This window comes from Phoenix dactylifera, chromosome 1 (genome assembly GCF_051530095.1).
Source record: "Phoenix dactylifera cultivar Ajwa chromosome 1, Ajwa_hap1_PhDact_Kaust_v1.1, whole genome shotgun sequence".
In the NCBI taxonomy this organism is placed as follows: Eukaryota; Viridiplantae; Streptophyta; class Magnoliopsida; order Arecales; family Arecaceae; genus Phoenix; species Phoenix dactylifera.
Window position 1 is genome coordinate 43,887,641 of NC_143190.1, and position 19,948 is coordinate 43,907,588.

General features: G+C 38.6%; 1 protein-coding gene across 1 annotated transcript; it reads left to right on the forward strand.

Annotated features, from left to right (window-relative positions):
• The first annotated feature begins 1,237 nt into the window (after positions 1 to 1,237).
• LOC103713956 (small COPII coat GTPase SAR1A-like) lies at positions 1,238 to 17,705 on the forward strand. Its single transcript, XM_008801020.5, has 3 exons — positions 1,238 to 1,564; positions 1,734 to 1,865; positions 17,181 to 17,705. Exons 1-3 carry the CDS (start codon positions 1,436 to 1,438, stop codon positions 17,499 to 17,501), a joined length of 582 nt encoding a protein of 193 aa, XP_008799242.1. The 5' UTR covers positions 1,238 to 1,435; the 3' UTR covers positions 17,502 to 17,705.
• Positions 17,706 to 19,948: the final 2,243 nt, after the last annotated feature.

The window sequence follows — 19,948 nt, forward strand, 5'->3', positions numbered from 1 at the left end:
TTGCCGGTCCAAAATCACCGCAGACAATCTCGTGAGTGCTAGAAATCAAAGTGGGGAACTGGGGATATATATGTTGTGGCACTTGACTAATTTATGTAAAAAAAGTTCAAACTTATCCTGGAGTAGGATGCTTCATGGATACAAGCAGTTTTCAAGCTCTAGCAAAGATATCATAGTAGAAAATTAAGTAGGATAACTCCTAGTAAACCCAGTACCAGGTTAGGGATCTAGTGCATCTTAAATCGCCTGGCATGGAGGTTGGATAGGGAATATCTGGCTAAGCTATGGAAGCTGTACTGATGTTGCTAGTCTGTTAAATTTTATGGCTATAACCTAATCCTACAGATCAAGTTGATGGCCATAAGCTTGCTACCAGCTGTTCATTATCCAAATCTTGAATAGTTTTGTATATAGGAGTCATTTAATGGCATATATACAATTAGTAGGACTTTTGAATTCGAGATGACTATGGGCAAATAGGACCATACTACTATCTATAACCTGCTCCATCCTAGCCTCATCAGATTGACCCACCCATGGCTCAGAGTTCTGTATTGAACTACACAGCTAGTACTAAAGGAGAAAGAGATGGACCACTCTCAGAACACAACCCGGCCAAACCAAGTGAAATGGCATTTCCTCGACCCAGCTTGGCCCATATAAGACTGTGTTGGGCTGGGTTTTCAGGACGGCAGGAGTTTCGTATGTGATTGGGTTCTGATGCCTATACTATATTGCCTTTTTCTTTTCTACAGCAGATGGCTTATACACTTCCAATATAGATATATCCAAAAAAGTCAAAAAACGACATATCACGAAGTGTGCTAGACAACTTTCTTCCTCAAACCAACATGATACCTCCGAAGTGATCCGCCAATACGATGCCTAGCTTGGAACTCAACATCACCTCTCACCATAGTTCAAATGTCCCAGAATATAGGGTGATGTAATAATAGCATCTGCTTCCTAATAATCATGTCCTTCCATCTCTCACCCTTGTACCATTGGCAATCTTGCTCGTAGGAATTATAGATAAGTCCAATAAATATAATATAAAACAAACAAATAAAAAAAATATAATGGATGGTTGTATCCAGAATTGTGGGCCGACCTCTGCACGGCCCAGTAAAGCCCAGTTTGAAGGATTCTTCCTTCCTTATCACTTTAGCCCTTACCGTTGCGCCTCCGGAACAACTGATTCTTTCCAGCCGGCCCAGCGACACAAAGCACCACCACCGAAAAGTAAAGCGTTAGAGCCAAGTTTGTCATCTTTTTGTCCGTATCGTAGAGGGCAAGATCTCGGACTCTCTGTTGTTCTCGCCGCCGCCGCCACCACCTTCGTGGCTAAGAAAGGGCGAGGAAGAAAGAAAAAGAAAGCGAGAGAAACCCCAGTAACTGTGCGTGAAGAGAGGGAAGGGAAGGGAGGGAGGGAGAGATGTTCCTTGTGGAGTGGCTGTACGGGATCCTGGCGATGCTGGGGCTGGCGACCAAGGAGGCGAAGATCCTCTTCTTGGGCCTCGACAACGCCGGCAAGACAACCCTTCTCCACATGCTCAAAGATGAGGTCAAGTCCAGTCCTCCATCCCTTCTCTTCCTCTTTCCTTTCCTTTCCCCTCTAATAATTTAGTTGATTTCTCTTCGTCTACTTTCTTGTACAAGAAGGAAAAGATAGTCTATTTGTAGTGATTTGAGTTGAGGGGTTTAATATTTTTCTTTTGCCGTTTTGGGGGCAGAGGTTGGGGCAGCACCAGCCGACGCAGTTCCCGACGGCGGAGGAACTGATGATCGGGAAGATCAGGTTCACGGCGTTCGATTTGGGGGGCCATCGGATGGCCCGCAGAGTCTGGAGGGATTATTACGCTAAGGTAATTTATTTCTCCATCCTTCTTTCTGCTTCTGATATGTGGGTTTCATTATGGCGGTCTAGCTACAGTGGTGAAAGAAGGAAAGAATTCTAGGGTTTATATTCATCCATCTTAATTTGGCGTTGATATAATGATATTAAGATCTGAATATGGTTTCTTTGTTGAAGAATCTGGAGTTATTGAGGAAGGAATTTAGTTGTATGTTTGATGTAACTTTTGCTTGTCCTGATATCTGTATTGATTTCTGCCCTTCTAGAAACTGTTGCTGTTCCGCTGCTTACAAAACAAATGGACTTATTCACGATGATTCTACTACAATTTTCGTTTATGGATGCAGTGAAATGACATCTAACATGTCGCGCATAACTAGTTAGCCGAATATCTGATCATTTAAATTCGTCATGGAGCCAATAGTTTTTCTCAAAAGACAGAGAATATGAAACAATTGGTGCATTTCTAAATCAAAATGGTAAACCAGGTGAAAAACATCCAGCAAATTCAACTGTGTAAGATATCATTTATTCATGTAGAACATAAGCTTTTAATTACATCTCCTGATGCTCAATAGGTACCATTTCAGTTCTCCTTGATGGATCTTCATATCCTGAAATTGTTGGATGATCTCATTATTGAAGCCCTTAAAAATGTCTTCTTCAATATATCTGTCCATATTATCATTCTTCTGTTCAACTTCCACCTTTTTTGTGGTCATCACATTTTTCAATGCACTAAAAGGCTCTTTCAAAAATAACTATTGCAACCGGCAAAGTAAGCACTAGTGTCACTAACAATAGCAAATTCAACCAAAATCCACAGTTCTAACTTGAGTTCAAAGAAGGGGTACCGATCTAGCTCCAATCTGAAGTGGCTAAGACTAGTTTTTAGTGACAGTAGCGATAGTTTTAGAGATTGTCATTTACTAGAAGTCCTCATGTTAGCATAAACATATGTATGCCCAAGGTTGTCATTCTCTTGGTCAGGCAAAAACACAATTTATACTGATATTGGAGAGCATATCTTGCCCAGAAGATAGCTACAAGGCTCTTGAACGTTGCTTGACCTATAGAACGATTTACCAGGGATCACTGGGCATATTGTTCCTCTCTCATCATTCTCCTATATACGGAGTATTGATGAAGAACTCTATAAGCCTTTCTTTATGTCCTCTATGAATAGATGCTGGTTTCCTAACCCATCAAGGCCCCCAGTCAACTAGGACTCCAAATTCATCTTTAGGTATCTGGAACAGGCTAGTCGACTGATTGGCCTAACCTCCCATGGTGTCCTATTCTTGTCTCCTAGTTGTCTTTTAGTAGGAATTTTAGTGCTTAGTTTGAGAGTTATGGAGCAGCCCATGTCTATGAACTATATATTTTTGGGATCACTTATGTCTATGAACTTTATACATTGGGGATATCGCATACATCATTGGATCAAGCAGTGGAAGTGCCAGTTTGTGTAGCCCCCAGTGCTGAAGCTTCTAGAAGTATCGTGCCCAACAATTGGATCTGATACCATGAGAAATAGGTTGGATGAAAGAGTATGTTATCATCAAGGCGTCAGTCGAAATTGGTATAAAGATGTATGATTGAGATAGTGTTAGTCTAAATACCACGAACAAAAAATAATAATAGAAGATGACTATCTATGAAAAATGCATCTAAAGAGGCAGATCTCACATACTTTGAGATCTGATGGTTAATTGAAGCTCTGATGCCTGATATACAAATAATTAACAAACTGGCAGGTACGTGATACAAGATTGCAGAGTCTCTCTCTCTCTCTCAAAATGAGTAAGAGAAAGAGAACAGTAAAGATCACTCCACAAGCATCTCCTTCTGTTTGTTGATTTTTTTTTGAAATTTACATTTCATCAACCTTAAGAACCACTATAAGCGTTTCCAGATTTTGTTGAACCATCAATTGATTATTGAGTCAAGAAAAACATGTTAAATGAAAATTTGTAATGTGGTAATAAATGGACATTCCTAGTGAACTTTGCTTGTATCTAGCCCACATTTGTAGATAAATATTTGTCAGGTTACCCCCACACGCGTTGCGACGATCGCAGCGGAAAGACACGCGCGAGGTTGTTCATCTCATGAACGTTTTAGGGAACATAGATTTCAAAAATTTTCTAGAGTTCTCTAACTCAGATTTATGAAATCTAAAGGGAAGATTAAAATTAAAAGACTAGATTAATTTCACATCTACTACAATTCCTAATTGTATAGAATTTATAAAAATATAATGTTTACCTTTGAGCGGGTAGAACTTCATCGCTATCTGATGATCGTTGGATTTCTGGTTTTCTTGAAGCCGCACAAGCGTCCGGCCTCTACAGGTATCCACACGAGGTACAGATCGCTCCAAGATCTCACCGGGGTACTAGCTCTCTTGCAGAGATCACCTTTGATGGCTGAATTCCTCTTTTGTAACCAACTTTTTGATTACTTTGAGAAGAAGAAAAAGAAAAACGACGAACGTCGAAGAGGAGGAAGAAGATGGCGCAGCTCTTCTTCCCTTTTCCTTGCTCACGCTAAGGAGGAAGGAGAGAGAGGGTGGCGGCAGCTGGAGGCTTCAATGCTTTCATACTTTATGCCAGGGCCCTTTAAATAGGCATCTCATGCCCATACAAACAAGAAATAATTTCAGAGATCAATCATTCCTTGATTCATCCCTCCAAAATCTGCAACACCCCTTACTTAATTCTATCGCAACTCTTACTTAAAAGAGTTTGAAGAGAATCCAAGGGATGTGCTCATGCCATGTGGCAATCCGCGTGAACAAGGAGGTGGAGGGGCATCTGCCCCTCCACATGGCGCGGGGCCATTATAGGAAAGGAGGGCGGACGCCCCTCTCTCTTTCCTTCTTTGCTCCATACACATGAAGGGCTCTCTCCCTTCCTTTTATGCATGAGTCACCTAATTTAATTAGGTGTTACATGGTTCCACCTGATCCATTGAATCCTAATCCAATTAAAACCCAATGTGTCATCCAAATTGATTTATGTGAATCCTAATCCAATTAGGATTTGAATTGGACTTCATGAATCAAGTTCCTTATCTAATAAAGAGTTCTAATTAATTAGACCTTTCCATCCTTATCTAATAAGGTTAAGCCTATTTTAATTAGGTCCAATTAAATCAATTAAATTGCAATCTAGTTGCGATTTCTTCTTCTTTAACTCACTAACTCTTAGCGGGTTAAATCAAATTGACAATTAATTTTAATTTTGATTTCAAATCGTAATCCAACCGTTAGAACGATCAAAACCTCTAATGTGTGTGACGCCGTATGTTCTATTCTGACTGGTAGCGAGATGTATTATGATTTCTATCATAATATCATCGAAACTCCTTTCAATGTGTTGGAACAATTTCAACTCTACTCTTAGGGTTCACTAATCACCAAGTGAATGCCTTCGAGTCTCACAATCCACTAGTGACACCTAGCAGCATATAGTGACAATTCAGCAGAATGGAAGGGATGAACTTCTAGTTGCAGTTAGCGTATGATACAGTACCCCTATCATGGATCCCGACATGACGGAGGTTATGGATAATTCGTCAAACCCCATCGTCTGTCTTATGTCAGATTTATTTGACTCAAGTTCGAGATTTGGAAAACTCGTTTTTCAGAACCGCCATGGTTAAGGTCTTTCGAACTTAGTCTAATAAATCACATAGGATCACTCCTAATCTATTAAGGTCGATAGATCCCATCTAGATGCAACCCTAATCCGATAGTAAACCTACTGCAGCTAATCTGCACCACAAGGACCTTTAGAGCCTATATATATGTGCTCGTCAAACTACAGCAACCTCATCGTGATTAGCTGAGGCATCGCAGGTCTAATAAGTACTAGTCATACAACTGCAGCATCAAGTAAGTCACTAACGAGTGGATAGACATCCAAGTGATTTCTTGCTTTGGTTACGTTTAGTACCCTTGTTTTATAACAAGCACTTGCACAATCACCTCAGTGTCGCCACACTATGGACTTAAGACTCGTCCATTAAGAAAAGTGATATGTGCACTAATCTCATCGGATCGATCACCGTTCTTCGGATGATCCATCGATCGGAAGCTATTCAGGAATTAACTATTAATTACACATGCCTTAAATTTTCAATTCTTGAGAATGTGTCATTAATTTTATTAATTCTTAGGACGATTCATGGATACATAATAACACAAATGAACAAAATGCTTGATTTTATTAATTAATAAAAGATCAAGTACAAATTTCATGCCTCCAGAATAATTATAATGCGTCTGCCAAATTGACTTTAGGGCATACTCCTAACAATCTCCCACTTGCACTAAAGCCAATCAGACATATCTAAGCCCCATCTTCTCAAGGTGTGCTTCTGTTTTTTGCTGACTCAGCTGTTTAGTGAATGAGTCCGCCACGTTATCTGTGGAGGCTACTCTCTGCACTTCTACATACTTCTTTTCGAGGTAGTCGCGTATCAGGCGATATCGTCGCTCTATGTGCTTAGACTTCTGGTGAGACCTCGGCTCCTTAGCTAGTGCTATGACGCCATTGTTGTCGCAGTAGAGTGTGATAGCATCTGATGACATCACGCCTAACTCTTCAACAAACCTTTTGTACCAGAATGCTTCCTTTGCAGCTTCAGAGGCGGCAATGTACTCAGCTTTCATGGTAGAATCTGCAATAATCGGTTGTTTAGAACTCTTCCAATTTACTGAACCACCATTGCATAAGAACACATACCCTAATGTAGACTTTCTATCGTCAATGTTAGTCATCAAATCTGAATTTGTGTATTCTTCTACCTTTAATTCTGATCCTCCAAAGATCAAGAACATATCCTTAGTTCTTCTTAAGTACTTAAGAATGTTCTTCACAGCTGTCCGGTGCTCTTCACCTGGATTCGACTGATATCTGCTTGTGATACTCACAGCATGTGCTATATCAGGTCGTGTACATAGCATGGCATACATGAGGTTCCCTATAGCCGAAGCATAAGGGATCTTGCTCATGCGTTGAATCTCTTCAGATGTGTTGGGCACATCTTCTTGGAGAGATGAATCCTATGCCTAAGGGGTAGTAATCCCCTTTTTGAGTTTTTCATGCTGAACCTCTTCAGCATTTTCTCTATGTACATTTTCTGTGACAAGCCAAGCATTCTTTTGGATCTATCTCTATATACCTTAATTCCTAAAATGTAGGATGCTTCCCCAAGGTCTTTCATGGAGAATTTCTTAGACAACCATACGGAATATCATTCCCAATTATGAGGATATCATCCACGTATAATACGAGGAATACAATAGCCCTCCCACTAATCTTCTTATAAACACATGGTTTCTCTTCGCTCTTAATGAAATCAAACGATTTGATTACATTGTTGAAACGAGTGTTCCAACTCCGAGATGCTTGCTTTAGTCCATAGATGAACCTTTGCAGTTTGCAGACCTTGTGATCACCATCACTGGAAGTGAAACCCAAAGGCTGCTTCATATAGATATCTTCTTCAAGATATCCATTTAGAAAAGTAGTTTTCACATCCATCTGCCATATCTCATAGTCATGATATGCTGCAATAGCAAGCAATGTTCGAATGGACTTCAGCATGGATACAGGTGAAAAGATTTTCTGAAAGTCGGTGCCTTCGCGCTGACTATAACCTTTTGCTACTAGCCTTGCTTATAGGTCTCTATCTGGCCATCCGAACTTATTTTCCTCTTGTAGATCCATCTACATCCAATAGATACTATACCTTCTGGTGGATCTACTAAGGTCCAGACTTGGTTGGTATGCATGGAGTCCATCTCCGACTTCATCGCTTCCAACCATTTCTCGAAATCGATGTCTAACATCGCCTCGTTGTAGCTATTGGGATCCTTAGAATGATCCCTATTTCCCACGAAGAATACTTCCCTTACTTCCTCTGTAAGTATACCTAAGTACTTTTCAGGAGGATGGAAAATCCTACTAGATCTACGAGGTGGAGTAGGTTTTATGTGTATTGGCTCAATGTGAATAGGTTCTATAGGTATTTCACCAAAAAAAATAGGTTCTATAGGTACAGTGGCTCGTTGCTCTTCAGAGATTTTCTCTTTGAGCTCAATTTTTCTCCTACTGCCTTTATCAAGGATAAACTGTTTTTCCAGAAAGATAGTATATTGGCTCACAAACACTTTGTGATCCTCTGGGACGTAAAAATTGTATTCTAATGACTTCTTAGGATATCATATAAAACGAGCACTAACTGTCCTAGCCTCTGACTTGTTTGCCTGTTGTCGCTTGACGTGGGCCGGACATCCCCAAATCTTGAGATGACCAAGACTTGGTTTCTTACCATGCCATATCTCATATGGTGTGGTAGGAACAGACTTAGAGGAAACTCTATTCAATATATATATTTCTGAAAGTAGGGCATCTTCTCAAAGGAATAAGGGTAAATCAGTGAAGCTCATCATGGACCTGACCATATCCAATAGGGTCCGATTTCTCCTCTCTAACACTCCGTTGAGCTGAGGTGTTCCAGGAGGGTCCATTATGAAACTATACCATTTTCTTTAAGATAATCACGGAATTTTTCACTAAGGTATTCACCTCGTTCTGATCGAAGAACCTTAATGAGTTTTTCTGTTTGTTTTTCTACTTCATATCTGAACTTCTTGAACTTTTCAAAAGCTTCAGACTTGTATCTTATAAGATACACATACCCATACCGAGAACAATCATCGGTAAATGTTACGAAGTAAGAATAACCTCCCCTAGCTTGCACATCGAATGGGCCACACACATCAGTGTGTACTAGGGTAAGTATTTCAGTGGACCTCTCCCCGTATCCTACAAAGGATAATTTGGCCATTTTTTTCTTAAAGGCAGGATTCACAAATCGGATATGACTCGGAAGTCAATGAGCCTATAAGCCCATGTTTCTTCAATTTGTTTATTCTGTCTTCTCTTATATGATCAAGCCTGAGGTGCCACAAATACTTTTGATTTATCTCATCTCTAGATCTTTTAGATCCTATGGTACTCACTGTTTGCTCAAATACATTCACAGACACATCCAAATGTAAGGGATAGAGACTGTCAATCATAAAACTACGTACAACTATTTTATTTCTCAAATAAACGAAACAGTAATTTTTATTGAAATTGAATTCAAAATCTTCATGTGCTAGATAAGATACAGAATTCAAGTTTCTGCTAGCAACAGGTACATAATAACATTTCCTAAGTATCAAACTAAATGCAGACGGCAATCACAGAGGGTAGGTGCCCACAGCAACAGCAACAATTCTTGCTCCATTGCCAATCCGAAGGGTTACCGTATCTTCCGTAAGCCTTCTATTTTTCTTTAAATCCTGCATAGTAGTGCACAAGTGAGCACTAGAACCAGAATCTATAACCCAACTGGAAGTAGAAGAAACCGTTAGATTCGTTTCAATAATGAGCATATCTGACATACCTTCAGAAGGCGTGTCACCCTTCTTGCTCTTTATACTCCCCATATAGATTGGACAGTTCCTCTTCCAATGGCCGTCTTCGTTGCAATGGAAACACTTTCCCTTATCTGCGGCCTTTTTTTTTGGAACATTCTTCTTTGGCTTCTTCTCGATCTTCTGCTTCTTTGCAGACTTCTTCTTCCAGGTAGACTCTCTTGGAAGTAGAAGTCAACTCGGCAGCGAGAACTATGCTTCTTGAACTCTTCAAGGCTTCCTCAGTTGTTACCAACATATTTAACAATTCAAGTTTGGTGCATTCAATCTTGTTCATGTGGTAGTTTACAATAAATTGTCCATATGAAGAAGGAATTGCAGGTGCAAATCAGTTTGCAATTCATTGTGCATGTTCATGTCGAGCTTCTCAAGCTCTTCCAAGCCCTTTATCATGGTCAGACCATGATTATGGACAGACTGCCCTTTGCGCATCTTGGCCTTGAAGAGCATCTTGGACACTTCAAACCGAGCTGTGTGACTCTGCTCACCATACAACTCTTGCAAGTGATGCAATGTCCCCGGCAGTCTTCACATTCTCATGCTGGCATTGTAGTTCATTGGACATGAATGCCAAAATATAGCATCTAACTTTATTGTCTTCATCCATCCATCTAGCATGCATCTCACGCTGCTCAGCATATGGACGATTTGGTAACACTGGGGTGTCATGGTTCAGTACATGCCCTAATTTCTCACAACTTAAGACAATTTTCAAGTTGCGGAGCCAATCTTTATAATTGGGTTCGGTCAATCGGTTGTTCTCAAGGATGTGGGTCAAGGAATTAGAGGCTGACATTTTTATCTGCAGAGAGTAAAGATTCTAGTTAGAGTTTTATACTTGAATTTGAATTTCTATTTGTTTCAGAGACTTTTAAAACAAACATCTCCCACTATTTTCTCGGATCTCCTACACTTCTCTAGTAGAGAAACGGAAACCTGCGACTTTAGGTTTCAAGTGGGGTGCTACGGTTCCACCAATTTACATGCCACCTCACCTAACAGTTATTGGTGACACATAAATGATGAGTGTACAACTTCTTGTACAATGCTTCTTAAGCAAGTTGTAGCCTACTTGGTCTCCAAGTCATAAGGGCCTCACCTAACAGTTATTGGTCCTGTTCCTTAGTTAAGTCAGACCCACCATAATTTCTGTATAAGTAAAGTCGTCATTGGGTCCTCATCTAACAGTTATTGATCCCCAACCCCATCTTTACCCCACGTCTCATGCTAATAGAGAGGTCCAGCCCCCCATGCAATTTGCCCAGTGTGTCCAGCTGAGACAAGTTAACGCCGGAAAGACCTTAGCAACTCTACTACGGTGGAAGACCTCTAGACTAAATATTGGGTAATCTAGTCTTAGTGATTCCAACTTTGAGCTATTCATAGGAGGTAATTGATCAATTGGTCAGGTAAACAGGTGGAAGGCTCTCTTTACTTAGAGAGTAAGGTTCTAATTAAGTAACCATCTTTAACGCTTTCCTAGACACCAATTAGATCAATTAATTAAATATGACTAGCTCAATGTATCGTTCACTCTCGACTGATTGAGAAGGTTTTAGGTCTCGAATAGGGTTTAAATCTTATGTAAATATGAAACTGCTTTCAAATGTTATATGTTTACATCTTATGTAAATGTCATATTGTTTAGGTTTACATCCTATGTGAATATGAAACCTTTTGCATATGTGTTTACATCTTATGTAAATGTCATATTAGTTTAGTTTTACATCTTATGTAAATGTCTTAACCTATTTGGGTTTTTATTCACATCTTATGTAAAATTGCTTAACATATATATATATATATATATATATATATATATATATATATATATATATATATACATCTCATGCATATATTAATTTTTCTTTTAAGCACAATCCTAAATAAAATTATCCTTTAATAAACATGATTCTATGATTTGATCATATGCTATGCATATCATGCATGTATCAATTTTCTTTTAAGTATAGGCATAAATAGGAATTTATCTTTTATGATCATGAATCTTTGATTGAATCTTATCACATACTTCTTAAGTAATTTCAGATCCGGAAATTTCAATTAAATATGCTATCAACTGAAATTCTGATCATGCAAGATATGATTTTAATTATTGCAATCTTATTGTAATTAAAATTAATCATGCAAGATCTAGATTTTTCAAACAAAAATCTGCATGCTGAAATCTGAAATTTTAGCACGTAGAAATTTTAGCAAGCATATAAATTTTTCAGATCTAAATTAAATCCTAATCAAGCCTATCAAGTTTAATCTAAATCCCATAAACGCGGCTCTGATACCACTGTCGGATTACCCCCACACGCGTTGCGACGATCGCAGCAGAAAGATACGCGCGAGGTCGTTCATCTCATGAACGTTCTAGGAAACGTAGATTTCAAAAATTTCTAGAGTTCTCTAACTTAGATTTATAAAATCTAAAGGGAAGATTAAAATTAAAAGACTATATTAATTTCAGATCTACTACAATTCCTAATTGTATATAATTTATAAAGATATAATCTTTACCTTTGAGCGGGTAGAATTTCACCGCTATCTTTTGAAGCCGCACTAGCGTCCGGCCTCTATAGGTATCCACACGAGCTACAGATCGCTCCAAGATTTCACCAGGGTGCTAGCTCCCTTGCAGAGATCACCTTTGATGGACGAATTCCTTTCTTTTAATCAACTCCTTGATTATTTTGGGAGGAAGAAGAAGAAAGACGATAAACGTCGAAGAGGAGGAAGAAGATGGCGTAGCTCTTCTTCCCTTTTCCTTGCTCACGCCAAGGAGGAAGAAGGAGAGAGAGGGTGGTGTGGCGGCAGCAGGAGGCTTCAATGCTTTCATGCTTCACGCCAAGGCCCTTTAAATAGGCATCTCATGCCCATACAAACAAGAAATAATTTCAGAGATCAATCACTCCTTGATCCATCCCTCCAAAATCTGCAGCATCCCTTACTTAATTCTATCGCAACCTTTACTTAAAAGAGTTTGAAGAGAATCTAAGGGATGTGCTCATGTCATGTGGCAATCCGCGTGAACAAGGAGGAGGAGGGGCATCTGCCCCTCCACATGGCGTGGGGCCATTATAGGAAAGGAGGGGCGGACGCCCCTCCCTCTTTCCTTCTTTGCTCCACACGCGTGGAGGAAGGGCTCTCTCCCTTCCATGCGTGGGTCACCTAATTTAATTAGGTGTTACATGGTTACACCTGATCAATTGAATCCTAATCCAATTAGAACCCAATGTGTCCTCCAAATTGATTTATGTGAATCTTAATCCAATTAGGACTTGAATTGGACTTCATGAATCAAGTTCTTTATCTAATAAGGTGTTCTAATTAATTAGGCCTTCCCATCCTTAACCAATAAGATTAAGCCTAATTTAATTAGGTCCAATTAAATCAATTAAATTGCAATCCAATTGTGATTTCTTCTTCATTAACTCACTAACTCTTACGGGTTAAATCAAATTGACAATCAATTTTAATTTCGATTCCAAATCGTAATCCAACATCGGAACGATCAAAACCTCTAATGTGTGTGATCCCGTAGGTTCTATTTTGACTGGTAGCGAGATATATTATGATCTCTATCATAATATTATCGAAACTTCTTTCAACGGGTTGGAACGATTTCAACTCTACTCTTAGGGTTCACTGATCACCAAGTGAATGTCTTCGAGTCTCACAATCTACTAGTGACACTCCAGCAGCATATAGTGATAACCCAGCAGAACGGAAGGGATGAACTTCTAGGTGCAGTTAGCGTATGATACAGTACTTTTATCATGAATTCCGACATGACGGAGGTTATGGATAACTCGTCAAACTCCATCGTCTGTCTTATGTCAGATTTATTTGACTCAAGTTCGAGATTTGGAAAACTCGTTTTTCAGAACTGCTCTGGTCAAGGTCTTTCGAACTTAGTCTAATAAATCATATAGGATCACTCCTAATCTATCAAGGTCGATAGATCCCATCTAGATGCAACCCTAATCCGACAGTAAACCTACTACAGCCAATATGCACCACAAATACCCTTAGAGCCCATGTTTATGTTTTCGTCAAACTATAGCACCCTCACCGTGATTAGCTGAGGCACCGCATGTCTAAGTACTAATCATACAACTGCAGCATCAAGTAAGTCACTAACGAGTGGATAGACATCCAAGTGATTTCTTGCTTTGGTCACGCTCAGTACCCTTGTTTTCTAACAAGCAATTGCACAATCACCCCAGTGTCGCCACACTATGTACTTAAGACTCGTCCATCAAGAAAAGTGATATGCGCACTAATCTCATCGGATCGATCACCGTCTTTCATGATGATCCATCGATCAGGAGCTATTCAGGAATTAACTATTAATTACACATGCCTTAAATTTTCAACTCTTGAGAATATGTCATTACTTTTATTAATTCTTAGGACGATTTATGGACACATAATATCACGAATGAACAAAATGCCTGATTTGATTAATTAATAAAAGATTAAGTACAAATTTCATGCCTCTAGAATAATTACAATGCGTCTGCCAAATTGGCTTTTAGGGCATACTCCTAACAATATGCTTATACGAATGGGAAATAGTAGAATCGAAAGAGATTCTAGAGAGGCTGTGAAAATTTTTTGCTAGTAAGATTAGTAGAGAAACTCGGGAGAGCACATCTTGTCTCATAAAGGTTTTGTGCTTGCTATTATTCGATGAAAATGCCTTTTAGTTTTGATACAGCAATTAGAAACTTTGGTGTTTTTGGATCTGATAGAAGATATGAACTATAATATGTCATACAGGTTTATATGCTATTATCTTTTGTTACTAACTTGATGCTAGTCCTCGAAGAGTTTTTCATTTCTTGCAGAATTGTCCTGATGTTCATGAATTTACTCTAGCTGCCAGTACTTGATCCACCATCCACACTAGGTTCATTCCCATATCTTTTTTTTAAAAATTATTTTTAAAAATTCTGTCCAGCTCAGATGAGGTTTTGGCACAGATCTTGATCATTCACTAATTCTCCAAAAGAAGCTATATTCATAAGACAAACATCTCCTCATCATTCCAGACGGTAAACCCAGTACTTGACTGAAATGGTTACCCAAACTAATGAGCCAGAAGCTTTTGTGATCCTTTGAAGTAGATGGATAAAAATGGCGAAAAAAATGATCTTGTTGTGGTTCTTGTTTGTCTATTTCTTTGTTGTTGTTGAGTTCTGTCTTTTCTCTGTGTTCTACCATCATAGAGTTTACTTGCCTATGGAAAAGTTTCTAACAGAAGTTGCTGAAGTTAAATCACTCTTTTATGAATAGTAGATTACTTAGGGAGAGATTATCAACAACAAAAGGACAAAGCGACAAACCATGGTGGTGCCTCCTGCTGAGTAAAATGGAATTGAAAATGTGAACATTGCTTTTAAGGGCCTTTAGGAAGTTTATTATGGAACATCCAAATAGCATGCTTTTAATGTGAATATTGCTCTCTGAAGTGCTGATAAAAGAGAAATTTGGAATAGATCCCTATCTTTAATTAATAGAAAAAAACATGCCCTTGAAAATGTTGGAATTGAATGAGAGGTCCCTGTCTTGCCTACTATAGATTGTTTTGCTTGTGATTTCCAAACTACTCCCTGTCATCTCACAGGGAAAATGGTATATCATGAGTCTTTGAAGTGAACAAGTAAACAGTGTATGTAAGCTTAGGATAATATTCTGACCATTAAATGCGACTATCTTGCTTTTACTGAAGGATCATTCAACATTGTCGAGGCTGGAAAGAGGCACCTCTTGTTGGTTGAGAGTGAGTTGTGAATTCTGGTGATATGGCTAATGATCTTTAATCTAAGATATGTGGAATGAAGATCTGGATAGGGCTGTTATCATTCTCAAATACCTTCTTGGCCAGTACAGCAGCACCTGATTCCCATCTTGGGTAGCTCCTGTTTAAACTTTTTAATTTACTTCAAAATTTTCTGAAGCATTTGACCATTGAGTCTTTTATAGTGATATCACATTCTTTAGTCTCTTGGCCATTGGTTAACAATAACTAACTTGTCCTTTGAGAAGTTTCTATTGAATTACTTATTTGACCATTGATCACCTTACAGAGTACCCTTTTTAGAAATTCAAATCAAAGTGAATTTTTGGAAGGTCTACATTCAGCTATGGTTATTCTTTCTTTGGTTCCAATCTTTCCAAATGGACACACTTATTTGGCATTCAACTGTTGGCTTTCCAACTCTCCTTTGTGTCCATTTGAAACTTTAAGGGCATCCTTTCATTCTCTATATAAAAAGGTTGGGACAAACCTTTGGGAGATGAGAGAATGCATCCACGTGTATACTCTCCTTCCCACTTGCAAAAGCATAATTTGTGTTAATCTTTTCAATTTGTTTAATTATTTTGAGTTTTTTTGGACAGTTTGTGAGTGACAAGAGGCTTGCAGTTCGAAGTGTTCCCATCTATGGGCATGCATGCAGGAGGGTATAGTTGCATCTAGTGAATAGATGAATGCAAAATCTTGTGCACCATGAGGGACTCAAACTACTCAAAGGGCAGCTTCATGGATGTGCCTCCATAACCTAGATTGCTTCCATAGCCTCTTATTTATTTATTTCTTTACTTATCATTTTCTGTTTTCATTTATAATCCTACATATATCCCCCTAAATTGATTTATTTCTAGCAGCTTCATCTTCTTCCAAATACTTTTGTTAGATTTCCCTTCTTCTAGAGCTCCACCAGAACATAGGGGACTAGCCTGTTGTATAGCAGAGATAAGTCTGACCCTGACTGCGAGCATGACTCTCAAGCACATAATTTTTTTTTTCTGATAAATGAATTGGTGCAGTCACTGTCTGATGTTTGAATTGAATTAAGTACTAAGAGGCAAGAGTGTGAGTTCAATGGCTCCTTGTTTTGAGAGGTAGTCATCAAGCGCCATTGCTATTGTGCCTCCAGCTTCTTTTCTTGCTACTGCGGTCAGTCCTGCTGCTTGCCTTATAGCTTGAGTTTTGATTTGGCTTGTCTTGCTTCAATGTGCTCTTTAGAATCAGGCATTTGGTAAGAGAGTTGCTCTGACACCTTAAAAAGGGTTTTGAGTGCACGCATCATTGCTTAATCGAGGGGAGGCCTCAAACTTTGCTTATGAGCTATCTGTTGGTGCTCTTTGATTCCAGAATGTTTTGGTTTCCTCATCAACTTGGCATTCATAGGCTTTTAAAATTTTTCTTTTCTTTTCTTTTCTTTTTTTTTTTTGCTAAAAAAAGGGAGTTTGGGGGGGGGGGGGGGGGGTGAGGAGAACCTCACCCGCGTAGCAACCCCCACTGGGCTCCCTCCCTGCTGGAGAATGTTCGATGCGGGTAGAACCTTTAAAATTTTTCTTTTGTAAGCTTAAATTTTAGTAGTTGCATGATCTTTGAGCAGGCTACTAAGAGTTATATGATGGCAGCAAGATTCCCTTTGAATTGATGGGCTTTCTGCACTTGCAATAGAATTCATACAATCGCTCATTTTGGTTTTGTCTTTTATGAATGTGAATTTGCAAACAGATTTCCTTGTTGAATTTTAAGGTTATGGATATCAAACATGGCATGCTTCATACATTTTCTTGTATAGAGGAAAATTTTTCATCAGAGATGGTCACAGAAACAGTATATTTACCTTGAGTTTTCTCGCAGATGTGACGGTATCTTGCCCACATTACTAAACTGTGATCCCAAGCTATATTTTCCTAACATTTCTACTTCATTTAGTATTCTCTATTTCTTCATTGATCTGTTGAGTTAAATCCAAAGCGATGCTTTACTCTCTAGCCGGGTATAACCTGCAGGTTGATGCGGTTGTATACATAGTGGATGCAGCAGACAAGGAGCGATTCCTCGAATCCAAAATTGAACTGGATGCATTGCTAGCAGATGAAACTCTGGCCAACGTTCCGTTTCTTGTCCTCGGAAACAAGATCGACATTCCTTATGCTGCTTCCGAGGATGAGCTACGTTACTCTCTAGGCCTGGCAAACTGCACTACCGGCAAAGGGAGAGTAGATTATTCCAATACCAACATCCGACCCATAGAGCTCTTTATGTGCAGCATTGTCCGTAAGATGGGTTATGGCGATGGTTTCAGGTGGCTCTCACAATACATCAAATAAAGGTTTTGTAGCTTGCAAAGATGATATAATGTCATATCTATCTCATAGTTGTAGTTTTGTACAGCTAGCAGGTATGTGAAATTGATTCTGCAGTTCAATGTACTATAAAATGTGTTTTTTCTTCTTTTTTTTTTTTTTGAGGAAACTATAAAATGTATTTTCCATGTATGTAATAGCCAGAAATATAGTGTTCGTGGGTGCATAGTGATGGTAATTAGCAGTTTGTTGTACCATGGGTTTTTTTGAAGGACGGGAACTTGGTTTCTGTAATTTTCTTTATAGGCTATATTGACCTCAAACTTCTAGATTCTCATTCTTCAAAAGACAGCCAGGTTAAAGATCAGCTCTTATGCAAGTATCGAAGAATGAGAGTAGTGCCTAATTGGCTATGAAGGTAAATCTTGATGGATGTGATATATGGTATCCTCTATCAAAGATTTAAAGATGTAGTTGAACTATATATCCCGCAAATAAAATTAAGATAGAAGTGTGCAGCCTTGTTTGTTTTCATCAAAATAAAGCATGCTTATGTTGCATATAATTGATGCCACTGAAACAAAGGGATTAATGGAGAGATTTTATTTTTCTTATTAGGTTACTTTTTTTTTTTCTGAAGCTTCCATTTTTGTGAGGGATTTATTATTCGTTAGATGCCACTTTGAAGTTGTGTTCGATGCTTGCAGGAAACCATGGTTCGGAGGAATACTGGAGCCAGTTACCCCACATGTCATCACTTCGGTGATCATCTCTGGGCATCACCTTTTACCCATTTGCTTAGCCCTGTTAATAGATTGGCTTAAAAATATTTTATTGCTTTCCTGGAGTCTAGACATTCACCAATGTATGAGAAGCTTGCCATGGTGTAATTTTTTTAGTTCAAGCTCTGCCGAAAACCAGCTGCAAGTGATGGCAGATATAGTTCCATAACAAATCATGACTTAATTGATTCTGCAACTAAGAATTTAATCTAAAATTTTATGAAATCTGTTCTTATTGGTGCAGCGCTTAGGACCATAGTTTCTTAGTCTCCCCAAGTATTCATCAACAAGTATAACTAATTTAGTCCGAGATCATGGTATGCCCTGTGAGTCCTTTCAGTTTTCTAGAAAATACTTGTTTGATTGCTTTTCATAAACTATGTTCTGTAAAATTAGTGTGTTATAAAACTCCAAAAATAAAATTATGTAAAAAATAAAATTTCAAATTTATGTTAAGAAAATAGTTTTTGTATTTTTCCATAGAACCTATTTTTTTAATAAATAAGGCTTTCAAATCATCTCTTTTGAAAAATCTCACAAACAAACAAGCAGCCTCTTGAGGCATATTATTCTCCACTACCAAAAAAAAGGAGGGCAGATTATTGTCGTGGCTTAACAAAGGAGATCATGCAGCGCAGATGTTTTTATTTTCCAACAAGAAATTAGGGAAGAACAAGTTAGGTATCAATTTCTAGCCTATGTCGACCAATAGATTTGATCATGGCTGCACAATGACCAGGAGCAATGAACAAAAAGTCATTGACCATGGATTTGTCAACTCTTTTTCTTTTTTGGGTTGAACGTCAAGTGTGCATTTTTAAATGACTTATGGTCTTAAAAATATATATAACTGTGGTTGTAGCCATTGGGATTCGTTGGCCGGACGGCACCAAAATATTAATTTTCTCCAAATCCATAGGCGCGCTCTCAGAAAAAAATTATGCCACAAACAAACTGCCCGACTTCTTTGATACCAGTCGAACCATTCGGTGGGTGCGATGAATCCTTATTACTTAAGATATTGAGATTAATCTAAAACGGACAGGGCTATTAGCTGATTCTAAGGTTTCCTCCTTTATGTCCTTGGATTTGGAATGGTTCGACTCCCAAGTGGCACAAAATTTGAGAGGGGTACTGTGTACCACCATAGAGTTTTATCGACGCCATCAGATTCCAAAGAGCACGATCTTTTTTTTATTGTTTGGATGGGCCGAGGTGCCGGTTTTTTCGTTGAGCAATGGGAATCGCAATAACATGCAACCATTTGACAATGTAAGTATGGAATCTGAATGTATTTTTGGTGCAAAAGAAGAATTCACAAACTCTATCATTCATGCACCTGCACAGCTTTCAAAATAAACAATCCAAACTCCATCATTCACGCACTTGCACAGCTTTCAAAATGAGCAGCTTATTACCGGATGGTGCATTTGTGCGAAGAAAGGTGAATCCTTCAAGAAAATACTCGAGTCCATGAAAAACACACATTTTAGAAGTAAAATATGCATGCAGTTCAACTACGGATATATCAAAGATTGGTGTCAATATGGCATTCTTTGCATATCAAACGATTCATGATTTGTGCATCTTTGATGATTAATAGCAGCAAATACATATATTTCAAGAATTGTCAGGCTAAACCGTGTATACACGGTGGACCTGGTCATTGTGTACAGATTGTGGAAATTT

Bases quoted from the DNA above. Each gene is read 5' to 3' on its own strand.
- LOC103713956 (XM_008801020.5), top strand. From the start codon at position 1,436: ATGTTCCTTGTGGAGTGGCTGTACGGGATCCTGGCGATGCTGGGGCTG. The intron at 1,565-1,733 runs GTCAAGTCCAGT...TTTTGGGGGCAG, and splicing joins TCCACATGCTCAAAGATGAG to AGGTTGGGGCAGCACCAGCC. The intron at 1,866-17,180 runs GTAATTTATTTC...TATAACCTGCAG, and splicing joins GGAGGGATTATTACGCTAAG to GTTGATGCGGTTGTATACAT.